This window comes from Trachemys scripta, chromosome 9 (assembly GCF_013100865.1).
Source record: "Trachemys scripta elegans isolate TJP31775 chromosome 9, CAS_Tse_1.0, whole genome shotgun sequence".
Lineage (NCBI taxonomy): Eukaryota > Metazoa > Chordata > Testudines > Emydidae > Trachemys > Trachemys scripta.
The window spans coordinates 74,469,145-74,487,971 of record NC_048306.1 but is presented as its reverse complement, the minus strand read 5'-3'; the positions used below and the strand labels follow the sequence as shown (position 1 = coordinate 74,487,971).

The following is an 18,827-nucleotide window of genomic DNA, read 5'->3' as shown; positions in this document are numbered from 1 at the left end:
TTGTGCCCTTCTGTGGCAATAGAGCTTAAGCAGAGATACATAAATGTGATGAACAGGTTAGAAAAACATTTAAACATTCACCATCTGGGGAATGGCCATGAATTGAAATTCTCTCCAAAACTAAAATACTTAGTATTTGCAAGAAACTTCTATTTTATACATGTTCTGTTGAACTCATTAGGTTTAGTGGATTACTTTTTTATCTAAAAGGTAGGAGCAAAATTATAGCAATAATGTAAAGTGTTCTTTACACTTTTCCTTAGTGTAGTTATCTTTGTATTGGTGTCATATTTTATTTGGCTAAGCACTCTTACAGATTTATTTTTAGGTATCTGAAAGTCCGGTAACGCTTTATTTTTTGTCTGACTTCGATAAATATTTTCCACTTACTACATATGATAAAGAAAAGGGAAATAAACATATCAGGGCAAGTACAAGCAAACTGTAATAATTTGAGTTTATCATGAAGCAGTTTTCACATGGGAAATTATGTGCTGCCTACTCATTAAGTATAATAGGAGTGGTTGTAGGGCAAATGAGAAGGTAGGCAAATTCTAAAACAGGTTTCTGATGGTATGGAAGAAGTCCTTTAACCCGTGAGAATGGTAATATGAATTTGGAAGGGACCTTATTTGCTAATGTGGCCATGGATAAAATATGGCATCCAGGAACATTTGGCACCCAGGACAGCCTAACCTTAGAATAATTATATAACTGATTTGGAGCCAATTCCAAAGTTGACAACACAACTGCCAGAGAACCTGTCAGAGAGCCAGGTGCATCAGTTAAATATGTTTCACTGTTTGTTTTCTGGGTCCTGGAATAGCCGCTTTAAAAGGGAAAAAGCTTCAGTCCAGTTCATTCGACATCTGTGCACCTGTATCTTCTAAGTATTATATAATCCCTTCCCCAAAAGTTTTGCCCTTTGCCCATCTCTATTTTCCCATAAATACCATCAGTTACAGGAAGGGTACTAACTTGGTTTTGATCATATTTTTTTGGCATGGCATTTTTCAAAGACAGGTGAAATGCAGTATGTGTTTTACTATGCCCACCACAATTGTTCAGCTTCTTGAAGCTGTGACCACAAATTCCGGCCCTTTTTTAAAACACTGATGTGTTAATCTCTGTGTTAAGATATGGAGATGGGTTGCATTTACATATAGTAAATGTGAATTGTTCTTTTGCTTACTAGATTTACCTCAGTTACTTTGGAAATTATATCCCTAATGCTTGGACACGTGAAACTGGATGTGGTGTTTGTGATTTAGATTTAATAGACCTATCAACGGTTACAGTAAGTATATCTCATGTATAACTGAACACTTTGATATGTGAATTTCAGTGCCCTTATAGTGATTTTTCTGAGACACAAAAGCCACAGTACATAATGTTACATTTCAAGCACACTTGAGGCTGTTTTCATATGTTAGATATTTTGCAAAATAATAATGGAAACAGATTAATGAGTTACAAACTTATCAGTACTATTTTAAGTGGCAAATGTCAATATTTTCATATTGGTTATAATTTGGAACCTCCCCCAGCCCAGAGACCATTTCCCCCCCCCCCCCCTCATCCCCAGCCCTGCCCCAGAGCCCTCACCCCCTTTGCACTCCAACCCCCTGCCCTAGCCTGGTGAAAGTGAGTGAGAGTGCGGGAGAGTGAGCGATGAACGGAGGGGGGATGGAACAAACGAGAGCAGAGCCTCAGAGAGGGGGAAGGGCCGGGGATGTTTAGTTTTGTGCGATTAGAAAGTTGGCAACCCTACTTGCATAAGTGTATGTGATTGCAGATTGGCCCCCTCAACCAGCTACAAGTCTGTGCAAAGATGGGAGGGACTCTCTCTGTGTGTGTGGAAGGGGGACTCACACCAGTTCTGTGTCTCTGTTCCTTCCCCCCACCCCCACCCTGTCCTGCCTTCTGGACCCCTGTGAAGGGTGTGGTCTTGAGCCCATGCTGTGGGAGAGGGTAGAGAATGGGAGAGATCAAAGGGAAGGATTGTGTAGGCCAGGAATAGGGGTTGTTAACATGCATTCTCCCCACCACGCCCGGTGATGTACTCTCTTTTCATAGGTGTTTCCTTCACCACCTATCTTGGCTGCCCCAAGATTCCCAGGGGGAATGTCTGGTAGCAGGGCTCTTCTGGAATGCTATAGCCAATGAGCAGAGGAGGGCCCAGGAGGTCACCACCAGTGCAGAGACCCAAGAACTCTGTGTGGCTTGCCCTTGTCTCTTGGTCATCAATTTGAAGATGAGCCCTTCAGGTCTCTCTGTGGGGTGGGGGTGAAATCCCTCTCACCCACCAAAAAGCAGTACAGTGATGGGGAATCTCTGTGAAAGAAATCCTCATGGAGATTTCCTTCCCCTTAGTTCTTTGTTTCGCTTTGTATAGCGAGCAAAGGATGCAGTGGTGACTGGAGCGTGTGTGTGTGTGTGTGTGTGTGGTGCTGTGCAAACGCATAAGAGAGGAGATCCTTGTCCTTGAAGAGCTTACAGTTTAATTAAAGGCAAAATGCAACAATTGAGTAAGGTGTAGGGAGGGTGGATGGACCATGATAAGAAATAATGAGGCTGTAAAGGTGCTGCTTCCTTAAAAGGGCTTATGGGACCACGACTTCCATTTGCATTGGGGGGTGGAGAAACTCAGCTACCTACCTCTGGGCCTGGTGCTGATGATGTGGCTGCTGCTTCTGAATTTCTTCCTGGAGAATGTGGGGGCTATCTTGAAGGGCCACACCCCCAGAATAATCCCACGGAATTTGAAAAATATGCAAAATCCATTGTATTACTTGTCTTGCTTGTGTGTGCTTTCTATTATTGGTAGCAATTATATATGCCCTGCTTAGTGATGCATTTTAGTACAGCATATGCCACTTTACTGATAAATCTTCTTCATAGAGTGGTTAACATTTGCTTGTATTCAACAATATAAGTTACCATGACACTAGTCTCAGTAGAGCAGTTCCTGCCAGAATGACAGTAGATTGGAAATTTCAATTATTTTTTTTAAGACATGCCTGTGTACCACTTAATCACCTCTTGTTTGAAATGATGCAAATTGGAATACAAGTTGAAAAGGAAACAAGCAATTATATTTGTAAGTCAAGCTGGTTTTCCCTATGAATGCTATGCTGTCCATAGAAACCTGGGTATGAAGAACAAACATAATGTTTGCTTTCAGGAAAACATGCCGACATGTTTCTGGATTTCACATATGGACAGTGCTGTATGCAGTGTTGTTGTAGCCATGTCCACCCAGGTTATTAGAGAGACAAGGTGGGTGAGGTAATATCTTTTATTGGGCCAACTTCTGTTTGGTGAGAGAGACCAGCTTTCTTTTTATAAGATCATGATTTTTAGTGTCTAGCAAAGTTATGATAATAAAGACTGGATTTATGGCTTATTACAACCATTTGAACTTGCTAATCCCCCTTTTTGTCCTCATGATTACAGGGGTGTTAACAGGCTACTTCACCTTAAATGGTTCCTTAGAATATGCGCCACTTATGCTACACTATTTGTGTATTTAGCTGTGAAACTTAGAGTACCTTTCCCAGACCTGAAGAAGAGCTCTGTGTAGCTTGAAAGCTTGTCTTTCTCACCAAACTGAAATTGGTACAATAAAAGACATTACCTCACTCACCTTGTCTCTCACATCTGGACTATGACATTGAAATTTCAACACATCCTGATATCTTATGCAGACACACTGTAAGTGAATGTAGACTTGCTTAAAGAGAACTAACTTGAAGATTTTTATACCCATATTTGGTTTCTGTCTGAAGTCCATTGCAGAGAGTTTTAAAAATGTTTATATTAATTGTCTGGTTTAGAGAGAGAAAAATATTTGTAATGATAAATTTTTGTGTGTAGGAGTACATTACTAAAAGCTTAGATGTCTATCTCAAATAACTTACAAACCTGTACTAGATAAAAAGTTACTTAGTTTTTTCAGATCTTTTTATATAACATTCCTGTAATTTAACATTACTGTTCTAAACCGAAAGTCCAAAATAATTTTAGCATCTAAATGGTTTGAAAGCCTTTGCAACACTTCTTTTCTATTTTTAATGAATTATTTCATTATTCTTGTTACCATAAATTGCAAATAGAAAAATAAATTTTGCTTAATGCTAACGAGCAAGTTATAGTAATCTATTTGCATGATTACAAAATTTTTATTTTAATCTACAGTAAAATGTATCTACAATGTATATCTCCTATAGCTGACCCATCAATAGTTCCTCGAGTTCCTTAATAGGGAAGTAGAGCATGGCTTGTTTATAAGGTTATGCCTTTCCTGTCTTTGGCTGCTTTCCATGCATTAATGAACTCTTATAATATGGATTAGTAAAATATTTTGTGGCATAAATTCAGTTTTGTAATTTATTTTTAAAATCAGTCTGTTTTCCTTTAGACAACTAAAATGTATTTTCTCTAGCTAAAACGTTAACTTTATAGATTTTGCATACTATTTTAAAATTATTTTGTGAAATATTGTTTTTCTAATGTTTATATGCATTTCTTTCATAGGCCAGTAATTTAAAACCTTGACTTGCAATATTCAGTAGCTACACTGAGAATGAAAATAACTTGTAGAGAATTTAGTTAAGTACATAAGAATGGTATATTTGGTCAGACCAATGGTCCATCTAGTAGCAGTTCTGCAATTTCATATTTGATTTTCTTTAGAATTCTTGGCTGAATACTATCTGGTCCTGGTGACTTATTGCTGTTTCATTGATCAGTTTGTTCCAAAACAACCTCTGCTGTTGCCTCAATCTGAGTTCCTCAGATATGTCACCTAAAAAGAATGGCTCGGGGTGTGGGAATCTCCCTCACATCTTCTGCAGTGAAGACTGTTGCAGATAATTCATTTTAGCTTCTTCATAACTGCCTTGTCTTCCTTACGTGCTCCTTTAGCATCTTGATGGTCCAGTGACCCCGCTGATTGTTTGTGATGTGTGCTCCTTCTTATGTTCTTTTTAAAAAAAAAAAAAAAAAAAAAAAAAAAAAAAAATCCAGTTAGTGTTTGTGTCTTTGCTGGTTGTTCCTCAAATTCATTTTGGGGGAACAACTGCCTAATTATACTTTGACTCTTGACTTGCCAGAGTTTATTCTCCTTTCTATTTTCCTGAGTAGGATATGACTTCCCATTTTTAACAGATACTGTTTTAAATCTCTAACAGCCTCTTTTACTCCATTTAGCCATTATGGCGTTGGGGTGGAGGGGTCCTCTTATTTGTGTGTGTGTGTGTGTGTGGTTTGACCCTCTATAATGGTGTTTTAAAACTGCTTCCATGCAGCTTGCAGGCATTTAACTCTTGTGACTGTTCCCTTTAATTTTTATTTACTTAGCCTCATTTTTGTGTAGTTCCCCTTTTTGAAGTTCAATGCTCCTGTGGTGGCTTTGGTATTTTCCTCCCTCCAAGGATGTTAAATTTAGTTATATTATGGTTATTATTATTGAGCAGTTTAGGACTAAATCAAGAATTTCCTCTCCCCTTGTGGGTTCTATGACTAGCTGTTCCAAGACATTAATGGTATCTAGAAATTTTATTTTTGCATCCCAACCTCGGGTGACATGCTCCCAGTCAATATGGGATTGTTGAAATTCCCCATTCTTTTATTGGGTTTTCTGTTTTTGTAGCCTTTCTAATCTGCATGAGCATTTCACAGTCGCAGTCACCATCTTGGTCAGGTGGTCAATAGTGTATTCCTATTGTTATATGCTTATTATTCAAGCATGGCATTTCTATCTATAGAGATTCTATGGAACTATTTGATTCATTTAAGATTTTTACTGAATTAGACTCTGCTTTCTTTCACACATAGTGCCATCCCTCCCCGCCTCCACCAGTGCAACCCATTCTGTCATTTCTATATATTTTCTACCCTGGTATTGCCATGCCCCATTGATTATTTTCATTCCACCAAGTTTCTGTGATGCCTATTATATCAATAGCCTCATTTTACTATCAGGCACTCAAGTTCTCTCATCTTTAGTATTTAGACTTCTTGCATTTGTATACAAACACTTATAAAATGTGTCTATTTATTTGTCTGCCTTCATGTGATATAATTAAATGGGACTCTTTTTCTTTTGCCTGTTGCTCTTCAGATCTTATCTGTACTTTTATTAACTTCTATCCCTATTCATAAATTCTTCCCAAAAGGAATGTGTCTGTCAGAACTCCACACCTTCTGACTTTCCCACAGCCCTCAGTTTAAAGACTCCTGTATGACCTTTTTAATTTTACATGCCAGTAATCTGGTTCCATTTTGGTTTAGGTGGGGCCATCCTTCCTGTATAGGCTCCTCATTTCCCAAAAGTTTCCCAGATCCTAATAAAACTAAATCCTTTTGGTTTACTGGACATCTATGTTAGCCTCTTGTAAAATCAGATAATGAATGCACACAGAAGCATGATTTTTTAGATATGTAGTTTAGATCAACTGTACTAAAAACAGGACTGAGCTCGTGCTGTTGTAGTCTTCGAGAGGAAGGAAATGTTCCTGGTTGTATTTTGTGTCAACATATTATTTCTTTTAGGAACATCCAAGGGTTACAATTGGTGTTTTCATTGAACAACCAACTCCTTTCCTACCTAAATTTTTAGACAGACTGTTGACTCTGGATTACCCAAAGGAACTACTTAGTATCTTCATTCATAATAATGTAAGTACTGGGGAACTATCTGAAGCAGTTTTACTTTTATTCAGGTGCAATTGCTAAAATGTAATTGAGATTTTTCGTAATATGGTAAGCAGCAATGGAAAATATATGGTAATATAATGTTGGTAAATAGCAGCAATAGCATTTTTCTCAGAGTTTATTTGATTAAATTCAAGAGGCACTTTCTGGAGCCTTTAATTCAATTATATTAGGTTTTTTTTCTGCTTTCTGTGGCCAAGACCTCAATGTTATTTTGTTACAATTCGGGTTCCTGACGTTTGTATTACATGAGGCTCCCAGCCTTAAAATGAAAGATATGAGTCTCCAAAACATACACAGGAGAGAACAGTTGGGCTGACTTTTACTTTGAGTGCTCCTTGCTAATCATCTAAGGCAGTGGTTCTCAACCTGTGGCCACGGTCTGCTTGCAGCCCAGTCACCACAGAGCTGCGGCCCATGTGACATCTTCAGGGCCATACAGGTAGTATTGGATGCAGCCCACATAACACATTGTGGGCCACATACGCGGCCCACAATAGTAAATAGGTTGAGAACCACTTATCTAGGGGCTCAGTCCTGCAAGATTTAGGCCCTATTGACTTCAGTAGCATTAATCATATGAGTAGTTACTGAAGTGCACAAGTCTTTGCAGGATGTGATAGCAGGATTGATCCCAGTATTTTTCTCTCTTTACACGGGCATGTAGTCCATTGACATCAGTGGCATAGCATGCCCTCAAGCTTTATGAATATTTTTGTGGGGGGGAATAGTAAAAAGATATGCAGATTATATACCAGTAATAACTATGGGCTTTTATCATTGTGCAAAAACAAGTGCCTCATTGTGCCAATCAGAAGTTAAATAGCCTCTGGAATGATCAAAAGAAGTTGGCTATCCTTTTTAATATAAAGAGGGGGGAAATTGGTGACGATTTGGGTTTTTTTGTTTTTTGTTTTTTTTTTAATTATTCTAAAGCCATGTTATCTGAGAGTTGGCTTAGAACTATTGCATGCTGTAGAGAACTGTAAGGCTAAGGAAATTGGCAATCAAGAGAAATAATAATTAGAAAGTAATTTCTGAGAGAATTATTCAATATTCAGCACTTCTATGAATATACACAGAAATGTTGGTTTTACCAACTTGGGTGAAGATGCTCTGAACAACTTCCACCTTGCTTCCTCCCCACAAACACACTCCGTTCTTTCAGTCAGTGTGTCCAAACCGTTTCCCCACCTCCGTCCATTTAAAAGGCCTCATGTCATAACATAACTGCCCAACTTCACAGAAGGATGGACGTGGCTCTAGCCAGAGAAGTTTTGTGACTCTCCTCCTACTGGCCAACCAGGATTGTTGGAGAGCAGTGAGAAGTACTATCTCTATAGCATTCTTACTCTGAAAGTGAGAGACTGAACCCAAGATCCAAACACTGATTCCTACATGCATTTTATAAAGCTAGAAGCCCACATCCTGCAACTGGGTATGTGTGGGCAGACCCCTACATCTCTACAGAGCCCACTGAAGTCCATAGAAGTTTGTGTGGGCATAAGGGTTCATCTGTGCAGATTTTAGTGTGGGTTTGGGGCCATAGATTGCAAAATATGCATCCAGCAAAATTATCATATAAACCGTTTGCGACTCCCCCAATACTAGAACCATAATAGAAATATGAATTCCATTGTTGCACCACAGTGGTTTTCCTAAGTTCTTCAACAAAAGAGCTTGTTTTAGTACTTGAAAATATTCTGAAGCCATCTGCAAAAATTGTAATCACCTCTTCTTTCTTCCTGTGATGGTACAATTTGCACTTGGATACTAAATGTTTTATTATTTGTGTCTTACAGCACAGCAATTGGTATTTTACATTAATTTTGAATTATGTTAACATGATTACAGGAGGTTTATCATGAAAAGCACATCAAGAAATTTTGGGAGAAAGCCAAGAAGGCTATCAGAAGTATAAAAATTGTTGGACCTGAGGAGAATCTGAGTCAAGCAGAAGCCAGGAACATGGGAATGTAAATTCTGTTTTTCCAAGTCCTTTTTTTTTTTTAATTGTATACTAATGTTAAGTTAGATTATACATTTTCAATAGAGGATAAGTAGACACTTAAGCAAAGATTTTCATGGAATAACAAACTCTATTTAGACACACACACTGTTATATTGAATGTTTTATGATGTGTCCTCATTATGTATACCATTATTTGTTTTTAATATAAAAAGCTGTTGTTCATTTGTGTAGGCATTTCTTGTTGGCTTGGATTTAACTTTGTTTAAATGATCTATCATTTGGGCTTCAGATGAAGGCTTTAAGAATATAGGGAATAATAGATTATGTAGGAGTGGAACAGATGTTGTGGATTATTCATGAAGTATATCTGGCAGGAACATGAACATATTTCTAAGCATATATGATGAGCAATGAAATCTGTCCGAATAGAAATGTGTTTTTAAAAAGAAGCATGCTATGCCAAAAAAGTAAATGATACAACATAAAATACTAGTTAATCTTTATACTACATTACACTACAAGACGCGTGGATGTTATTTCAAGTTTAAATAGATAAAATACTTTTTTCAGAAATTAACATTTCGGCTACTATTTTCAGGGATGCACATATGCTCAAGACCTAAAACAAAGTTAGTATAGACTGATGTGTCAAGGGGAAAAAAATACAGCTTGCATTCAAAGATGCATCAACTCTATGCATTCTTGTACTCGACATCTTTGATCTTGTTTGTTATAGTAAAGTTAAATTAAACTTAGTGTAGAACTAGAAGGAGATCTGGATATGAACACACAATCATTTTCTCTTTCTGCATGTATGGAGTAGGGTGGGGTTCAGAAATTGAACCCAGACCCAGATTTTGCATGTGTCTCCTATTTCATTAATTTGTATTTCATTAGTTCAGATCCATTCTGAACATCCCCCAAACTTTATATGTGTGTGTAGTTTGGAACCTGAGCTTTGATCTGTATTTTATGGTTTTGGTCTATTCTCTCTAAGTAACAGTGGGAGTCTCTACAGAGACCATATTAAATGCCAGATCAAACTGTTCAATCCATTTTATTTCCCTAATGCCAAATATATACATTCTTACTCAGTGGGTTTACAATTACTCTCATTTTATGCTGTAAAATACATTTTCTTTCATTATTTTAAATTATTTATTGATTTGTATTAGGGAAGGCCTTAATGCTATTATTTTTCTGGGTTGTGTAGAATTACATCAGATGCTAATGGTTAACAGATTTCTTGGCCTTTTCCCATGTTTTGTTCTAAATGTATATGCAACTACTTCCAACTTTGTCTGCTTCCATGTCTTTAGTGGCCTCTAAAACTGTATTTCTAGGTATTTCTGATGAGAAAATGCAATCGTGATTATTCTCAGGACATTGCAAAACAATGCTTAGGGGAGAGGAACTGAATCATACGGGGCTCCTACCTGTTGTTTGTTTCATATTGAGAATTGTTGATTTAAAACTTCCAGTGGATGTTATCTTTATCCATGTTTAAGTTCTTTTGACTTAATGGTCTAAACATCACTTAAGGGGTTATAGGTATTTTCCGTCGACAAAAGGGCACTTCCATATTACCGATGTGTTTCTGGCAATCTTAATTGCTGCTGCGTATTCCTTGAGGTCTTTTATTACCTTGGAGGCACAGTAGTAATTAAGAAAAGGACCCTTAGTATAAAACCAAATAAAAGTTTCAGAATAGAATAACACAACTCCAGAAGCATAGCTAAACCACAGGTTAAACAATTGGAGTTTGGAAGTAAGAATCAACCCCTAAATTGTTAATATATAAACACTTCCTGTCTGCTGGCAACCTCCCCACCCTCACTAGTGGTGATGGCTAATGGACCACATTCCCCTCTTTGGCTTATTAGAGCCTGTTAGATATAACTGAACATACCAGTAGTGTCTTTTATTGCATCTATAGGCCAAATGCATCTCCAGTGCTGCTTGGTTAGGCATGAAGAGGAATTGCATGCCCAATGTCAAGGTTGACTTTGGCCTTTGTGTATTTACATATTTGTCCTGCATCTTTTTCTGACAGCCACTGTATATTCCATGCCTTTTCTCTGCATGCCTAGGTAGTTATACCAAGAGATGTTCCAAAAATATTTCATTGCCAGCCCCTTAACAAACATATGTATCCCGATGTAAGAGGTTAAATTTGTGTGTAATATATGGTCATGTAAAAATGTGTACTGCATCATACAGGACTCCAAGCTATTGTTAGCTCAACGATGCTCTACATTAACTATCTGCTTCTATCCCCATTTAAGTTCTTTTGAATTAATGGTCTAAATATCACTTAGGAAATACCTGTAATCTCTGGAACCTTAGTTTTGATTTCCAGTAGATTTATTCCTTCATCCATCTTTAGGGTTGACCCTACCCTTATGAGGTAGAGAGAGGCTCATGAAGTCTACTCTGTGCTGCTCTTTTGAGATTTGCAAGTTTGAAAAAAGAAATAAATCAGTCTGCTTTTTCTCCACAATTACATACTGCACTTGAAAACTTGTAAACTGGTTTATTGTATGTGCAGCTCTAGAGGATCTTCCACCCTCCCCCATTTATATTATTGTACAAGTGTGAAAGGGAAGTGCTGTCTTCAGTAATAAGCTTGTATCCTATTATAACACTAAGCTCCAGATCTCAGTTGCAGATCTTAGAGATCTCTGCCTCCTCTCATGAAGCTTACAGTAGCATAATGTAACAGAAAGCAGAACTACATACAAAAGCCCCTAAGACTCTTTGCGATCCAGCAGATTATAAATAATTTAAATGGATGGTAGGAGTGGTGGTTATAAACTAGCCATTCACCAGAATATTGAAAACCCGCAAAGAGCCCCACAAAACTACCTGTTTGTCAGGGTTTCATAGCATTCTATCAAACTCCCCTTTGTAAGATAAGAGTATAATCACACTGTGATACATCACACTGGATACTTATTTCCACCACAATACAAATATAATATGGCCCATGTTGTTTCTCCTCTGTCCTGCAGGGGATGTGTAGCATAAAGGGAAAGTGTAAATAATCATATATAAGCCAACACAGAAAACAGCATTGTGCTCAAATGATAGCTATTAAAAGTAGGCATTTTAAAGTGAGTAATTCAAATATAAATTGACAGAGCACCTTAATTCAACCTAAAATCAATTCTAAGTCGATTTCAGGTTCAACTATATATTCTTCTATCCTCAAGGTCTGTTTCCACTCCTTTCTGAAATTAATCTGATTCCCTGGGACATCTGAAAAATGTTTGCTTTTCTCTGATAAATCTAACTAAACTTTTGGGTTAGATTTGTGACACAAATTCCCTGTGGGTTATATCTGATGCTTGCTCTCAGCCCTTTCTTCTCTTCATCTGGAATTCAGAATAATTTTATTCCATTCCCTTTAGTATTCCAATGTGAATGCATTGAAAAGAGCGACTCTTCAGAGATCTGACTTTTTTCAAGTTTTGATTGTATAGCTCAAGCAATGCTCAGACAGTTGTTAAAAATCTGAGGGTTTTGGGGCCAAATTCAGAAGTGATTTAAAGTGGTATAAACACATCTTCTGGACACCTCAGTATCTGTAATGTCAGTTGATACTTACACACCTCCTCTTGTAAGTTGCTTTTACTGCTTTGCTTCTCTTAGATATCTTAGACTCATCTCTGAATTTGGCCCATTGTCTTAAACAGATTTCTTGTGTGGAATATGTGTTTGAACAAATAGAAATAATCCACCAATCAACATTCCACAAAATTTTTGACTGCTGAATGGCTATTTTCAGTTCCTGACCTCTTAATTTTGGATTTATTTTCTAGTCAGTTTATTTTCTGTTTAGGTATTTTATTTTCCCTTATCAGCAGTAAACATTGGTTGTGTGCACATGCCAGAGTTCCATACAAATGGACTATTCTTACTTCTATATCCACGCTTTTTGAGAAATAGACCCAATGTCCTTCACTTTATCCATAGACTCATGGGCTATATCAAATCCATTATGTAGCATATTACCATCTACTTGTCTCTTATCACTACAAAGAGTATCCTGAGAGAGGGTATGCATGAGTCCTACCAGCCATTCTAAGATATAAAACTTATGGCAGAGTCCTGTGACTTTCCTGTTTTTACTTTTGGCAATCTTTTGGCACAGCACATTCATTAAATGGGGTAGATTTTCATTTTTCTATCCATGTCCTTCTAGTGTGCCCATTATTTGACCCCTGTACAAAATTAAGAATTACATAACCGTTCCTCCAGGAACATTACTCTCTTCTTCTCCTTAGTTTAACCAACCTCACTCATTTGGTTTACATTCCTCTCCCTTCCCCCACTGCTTTCCATTGTGACAGATATCAGAACCAAGAGTTAGAGTTTCATCTAGTTTCATATGAGGAGCCAGAGCCCAGACATCACTGTCATGTGTTCTTAGATTTTTTTCTTAATGACATTTAAGGGGCAGTCCTCCGTGTGATAGTCTATCTGTAGTGTCCATTTGGCTTCCATTTTCATCACTAGGTACAGTCAATTGCAGAAATTTAACATGGAGTTGATATAATCATGGAACACAGTTACTTAGCCAGAAAAGGTGGAAGATGTTGCAATCTGAATGTTCTGGATCAATAATGAGTCTAGTAGGACTCCCAAAACCATGGAGATTGGAGGTCAGAACCATGAAGGCTGCAGGCCAGATCGCCTCAACAGTTGTTGAGGTTAATTTCCTAGTTAGATCCCTAAAAGGATTGTTCCCCTCTTCCCCCCATTACTTCTTATGTCTTATTTGGGATAAGTTTGAGTTGCTTTCCATCTGTATACTTACCTCTCGGATATTGTGACAACTGGGTGGCAGTGTTGACTGACTGACTGTCCTTGAAAAGACCTAAAGCTGTGTATGGTCAGTGCATTGATGGCAGTGGTTTTGGATATAATTCCAGAATGTAATCTGTATCGGGAACACAAAATGACATTCTTTGCACCAGTTGTAGAAGCAAAATGAGAGCGGAAGGAAGGAAGATGTAAAGTCATCTGAGCACTCTGCCTATGTATGCACATCTCTTGGAATTTCTGTTCTTTGTTTTTTAAAAAACCTTGTCTTCAAGGAACATGTGATATTTTACTGTCATTTTTTTCTGCTTTCCAGTTCAACTGTGAACTTGGATGTAGCCACTCGTGCAATTTGGAGACCAGATTTAACCAGCTGTTGTAGATTTTTGGTATAACAGAAAACTCTAGAGATTACGATGAATATGTTCAGGCTATAACAAATGTAAGAAGTAATTTGTTTCAGTTCCTGATAATTATAATCAGTCCCTAGAATCTTGTTATTGGATGATCCCCCACTTTCCCCCTCTCCATTTCAGGGAATTTTTACAGGCATTAGTAGCTTTTCAGGATGTAGTAGAGCTACTATAGTAGTTCTGCTCCTCAGGCTTAATTTCATAAATAAAAGTTAGCCCTTTATCCATTGTGTGGTTAGATATGTTTATCTCTACTGGGACAGAAGTGTTGTGTATATACTATTCTGAAGGAGTCAAAAGATTTCACTAAGGATATTCAGAAATTGCCAAGTGTAGTTCTAGGTGACACAACTATGGCATGGTCGGAACTATATGCTATTAATATCTTATCGAAAAGTCACCCCATGTATTCAATTCAGCTCCAACTGAGCAGGAATTACTAAACTATATAATGCATTGGCTAACTCCCATTCACCAAGTGGCCAGTAGTACTGATGGTTAGTTTTTGTCCTTCATAAGTCGCACAGAGAGGTGAATGTTGTCATCTTATTATATCACTAGGCACCATTTTTAAGGTGTTTCCCAAACTGCAGTATTCATAAAGAAATGTCTGACTATGTCCTACTGTGTTCTGTCCTCTGTTCCAGGATTGCAATTCTCTTACCAAACTATGAAGGACAGAAAATGATAGACTGCCTCAATTTCAAATACAAATTATGCTTCTAGACATTTTAAATGGCTGTTTGCTAGAGGAAATTGAACAGATTATGTCTCTTCCCAACAAGTTACTGTGGGTTAGGACTAGCATATTTCAAGATCACATGGTCTCAGTGGAAGGTTTTGTTCACAAAAGAACAGTGACGTTTTTCCTTTTTCTAAGATAAGCCAGTGCTTCACAAGCAGAGTTAAACAGTAGTTTAATCCTCTCTTAGAATCTTTGTCTTCTCCTACTGACCACTTCTTATCACTGCTTTAAAACAGCTGCTTGAACTTGTGTGCAAAAAAAAAAAAAAAATCTTTTCAACTTTCACATTTATACTACTAAGATAAATCTAAGCAAATGTACTGAGGCCAGGGAAATAAAGTTCTCCCTGAGGAGTTTAAGCTAAAAAGAATTAGACTTGATTTTAGAGGTATTAAGCACCTCTGAAAAGCAAGCGGCCCATTTGTCACTATCCCAATCTCCTACTTGAATTAAGGAGTAAGGTTATGTGTTATCGTAGCATATCTGTGTCCTTAAAGACTAAGCTATTATCAAAATATTCTGAAGCAGAAAGACTATCAAAGATTTGTATTTCCTAGGGAAAGCTACTAGGCTGCGATGAAAGTATCAGAAAAGTAAATCTGAATTTCATTATCATGAGCAGGTTTCCTTTACTAGTATTGAGAAATTTTATAACTCCATGTTATGTATAATCCAAAGCTATAAAATTCCCTAGAAGTTTTGTTAGGGTGTTTGCAAGAGCATAGGTAAGCACCATGTTTCCTACAAACAAATCCAGAAATGCAGGAAACTCTTAATTGAAAGAGAAGCTCTACCCTAATGATCCAGCCTGTTGTATTCTAGTGAGAATGAAAGGAAGGAATTACAAAATGAAAGGATTCAGACTAAGGTCAAGAAATCCAAACTGCTGCCTTAATTTTGAAAATTCTTGTGGGGTTTTTTGTTGGTTAAAAATATTCCTATAACTTTGTTTATTACAAATGAATTCCTGTATATTTAAGGTAATATAATATTTCTGAAGGCTTCCAAATAGATCACTAGTACCTTGGGTATATGTTAACTTGGAAGCTTTTCAAACGTCTAATAACTTGTCATTTAGATGAATATATTTGAATACAGTAAGAAGGCTTCTTAAATCTAGACACACAGAGCCAGTTTTAACAGAATACTTTGGCAATTTATTTTGTAAAAATAAAAAATGTGAAGTCCCACAAATTGCCTGCAAAATTTTATATGCCGAGACTTACTTAATTTTTCCAATTATGTCTGCTCAAAAATGAATCTAAAGCTGCTACTTTTGGTTTTATTTTATGTAGCATATAATTAAAAACAATCTATATGCATTATTTTCAAATATTGGTTAAAAGAAAAATCCCTATGCTATTTAGCTGAGGCTTTATTTTCTAATAATAAAACCAAATGAATTTTATGGCAGGGTTACAAAGCTTTGGTCAGAGAAAATTAATAGACTGAAATAAACTCTGCCAGTGTCAAATGGAAGTATTGAGTGTAAAGAATTACTGGAAATTCAGGAATCATAGTTCACAACCTGATCCAAACATGTATGAAAATTGGCTATGAAGGACGTGTTGGTTAAGTAATAGCCTGTACTTTCACCTGAGGCTGTTAACCAGGAACCCATGCATAAAAACCTCTTCTTCAATAAATTCTTCATTGTATTGACTACCCTTCCTGTTAACTCAGTATTATTTTAGGAATTCAGCTCAAATGATTATTGCATCTGTGACTGAGTGAATAGCTTGATTTTAAGTCAATGGAATGGAGAAGGATGTCCTTTACCTTCCAGTGCATGTTCCACAAAAGGATCTTGAGGTACCAGTTTGAGCACAAGGACCTGATAATCAAGAGTTACAGTCCTTGATAAAGTTCTTTTCAACTTTCCCTTACGGTACTTGTTGACTATCGGTCTCGTGCCGGTATTTAGCCTTAGATGGAGTTTACCACCAGCTTTGGGCTGCATTCCCAAGCAACCCGACTCCAAGAAGACCCGGTTCCGGCACACTGGGGGCCGCTACCGGCCTCACACCGTCCACGGGCACCTCTTAACGGTTTCACGCCCTCTTGAACTCTCTCTTCAAAGTTCTTTTCAACTTTCCCTTACGGTACTTGTTGACTATCGGTGAGTTCAAGAGGGCGTGAAACCATTAAGAGGTGCCCGTGGACGGCGTGAGGCCGGTAGCGGCCCCCGGCACGCCGGGACCGGGTCTTCTTGGAGTCGGGTTGCTTGGGAGTCCTTGATAAAGTACGCTTGCAGGAGAAATACTGCAGGCTGAATTCCGTGGTAAACCGAACAGGATATAGTCTTGTGGTTCTGCACTGAAAAAAAAGACCCGCAGTGTTCTCCATACTTTGACTTGTTTGTAGTCTGTTACATTCACTTTTCAGTGACTCTTCTTGTGAGATCTGTTGGCTTTATGAAAAACCACCATTAATTTCCCCAGATACCAATTAAAACTCAGTTCAATTTAGATTAAACAAAAGTAGCATTTATTAGAATTTTTACAGAAAGTAGAATAGGTGAAATAAAATGTATGCAGGTAAAATGGAATCTGTAGTGAGACCGTACAAGCCAGCAAAATAAATGTAAGGTATATAGGGAAGATATTGCCTCAGAGTGATATTCCATCGTTTAAAATAATATATTCCGATAGAGACATTAGGGCCAAATTCATTGGTGATGTAAATTGTTGCAGTTCCACTGATTTCAGTAGAGCTGTGTTCACTGATACCTGAACTTGGCCTTGAGTTCAGGCTACAAAAAGAAAATTCTTCTGCACTTATAATTTGTCACATTTATATTAAAGGATAATACAATTTAACTCCTCCTTTCAGTGAAACTTCTCTTGAGAACAGGGACATTCAGAAATTACTATTTCCTCCTTTTCTGGTATCAGAAACATAGGTGATTGTTTCATAGACTACATCCTATCTATGGGCACGTCTATGCTGCCCTGCAGTTTGGACTACAGGGGTCTGAATTGCAGCATGCACCAAAGTGCTGCACTGTAACTTCCCTGTGTGAAAGCTGCAGATATGAACGTAAACTCTCAGACAGGACTACCTTAGTGTGAACTAGCGACTTTTAAGTTTGCACCTGAAACATCCATTCAGGGGCGTTACAGCGCATCCCTTTTGTACTCACTGCAGTTCGTACCCTGTAGTCCAAACTGCACAGCAGTGTAGACATGAGTTCCCTTTTTTAAACTGATCAGTGGTCACCTCAGTTGGGATTTTGTTAAAATACTATATACACCAATTACGTTCTTATTCTTTTAGATAAAAAGTTTTGCTTAATCAACTGGGTATAAAAAGTTCAGTTGATTTTCCCCCTCCCCTCCCCATGTTGCTAATGGTTTCAGTTAACCGCTTTCTGGAAGGGAGTTCTATCACCATTCAAATCAGCAGATCACATCTGTAGCTCCTTTGTTCAAACAAAGCTCATGGGTTGAGAATATATTAGACACCCAGTTAAACGATCGTTAATACAGAACCCAACACTTGCAAACTTGGCTGCCCAAACTTCAGTACCTAAATCCATATTTAGTCACCTCAATGAAAACTGGAGATTTTCAGAGATGTTGAGCGCTGGCAATTCCCACTGAAGACAACAGAAGCTGGAGATTGCTCAGCACCTTAAAAAATTAGCCCCTTTTATTTAAGAATCCAAATGTGGATTTAAGTACATGATTTTAGGCACCTAAGTTGGAAAAGTTTTATCAAGTATTTATTAAATGTGCTTGAGTTTTTCACATAAACTTATTTTTAACATCACACAAGGATGTACTGATTGTGCTAAGAGCTGCTTCCTCTCTTTGCAGGGACCTTTGTCGCCAGAATAAAGCATGTGACTATTACTTCAGCATAGATGCGGATGTTGTGCTGACAAACCCGAAGACTTTAAGACTTCTGATAGAGCAAAACAGGTTCAGTATATCTTTGTCTTACAGACTGAAGATCTTCATTTTTTCTAGTCTGGAAGTACTCTCCAGGATCCCCTTTTACTTGTCCCTTCTATAGCATTGCATTATTGTAAGAGAAGTTTGGCACAATTCCCTCTGGAGCTTATCAGCATTCCACTCTACTTGAGGAAGCATCAGGTGATCATGTTACTGCAAACTCTGCTGCCAATAGACCACTAAGCCATTCCAATGGCAAA

The 18,827-nt window shown here is 37.6% G+C and overlaps 1 protein-coding gene across 3 annotated transcripts in view; it reads left to right on the top strand.

The window, feature by feature from the left end:
* The window catches only part of PLOD2 (procollagen-lysine,2-oxoglutarate 5-dioxygenase 2), a 79,802-nt gene that overhangs the window by 47,481 nt on the left and 13,494 nt on the right, over window positions 1–18,827 (top strand). For all 3 annotated transcript variants that reach the window (XM_034781456.1, XM_034781454.1, XM_034781455.1), the window contains exons 8-11: window positions 1,196–1,297; window positions 6,556–6,681; window positions 8,572–8,693; window positions 18,490–18,594. In XM_034781456.1, the coding sequence (XP_034637347.1) occupies window positions 1,196–1,297; window positions 6,556–6,681; window positions 8,572–8,693; window positions 18,490–18,594 (455 nt within the window). The remainder of the gene's footprint in view (window positions 1–1,195; window positions 1,298–6,555; window positions 6,682–8,571; window positions 8,694–18,489; window positions 18,595–18,827) is intronic.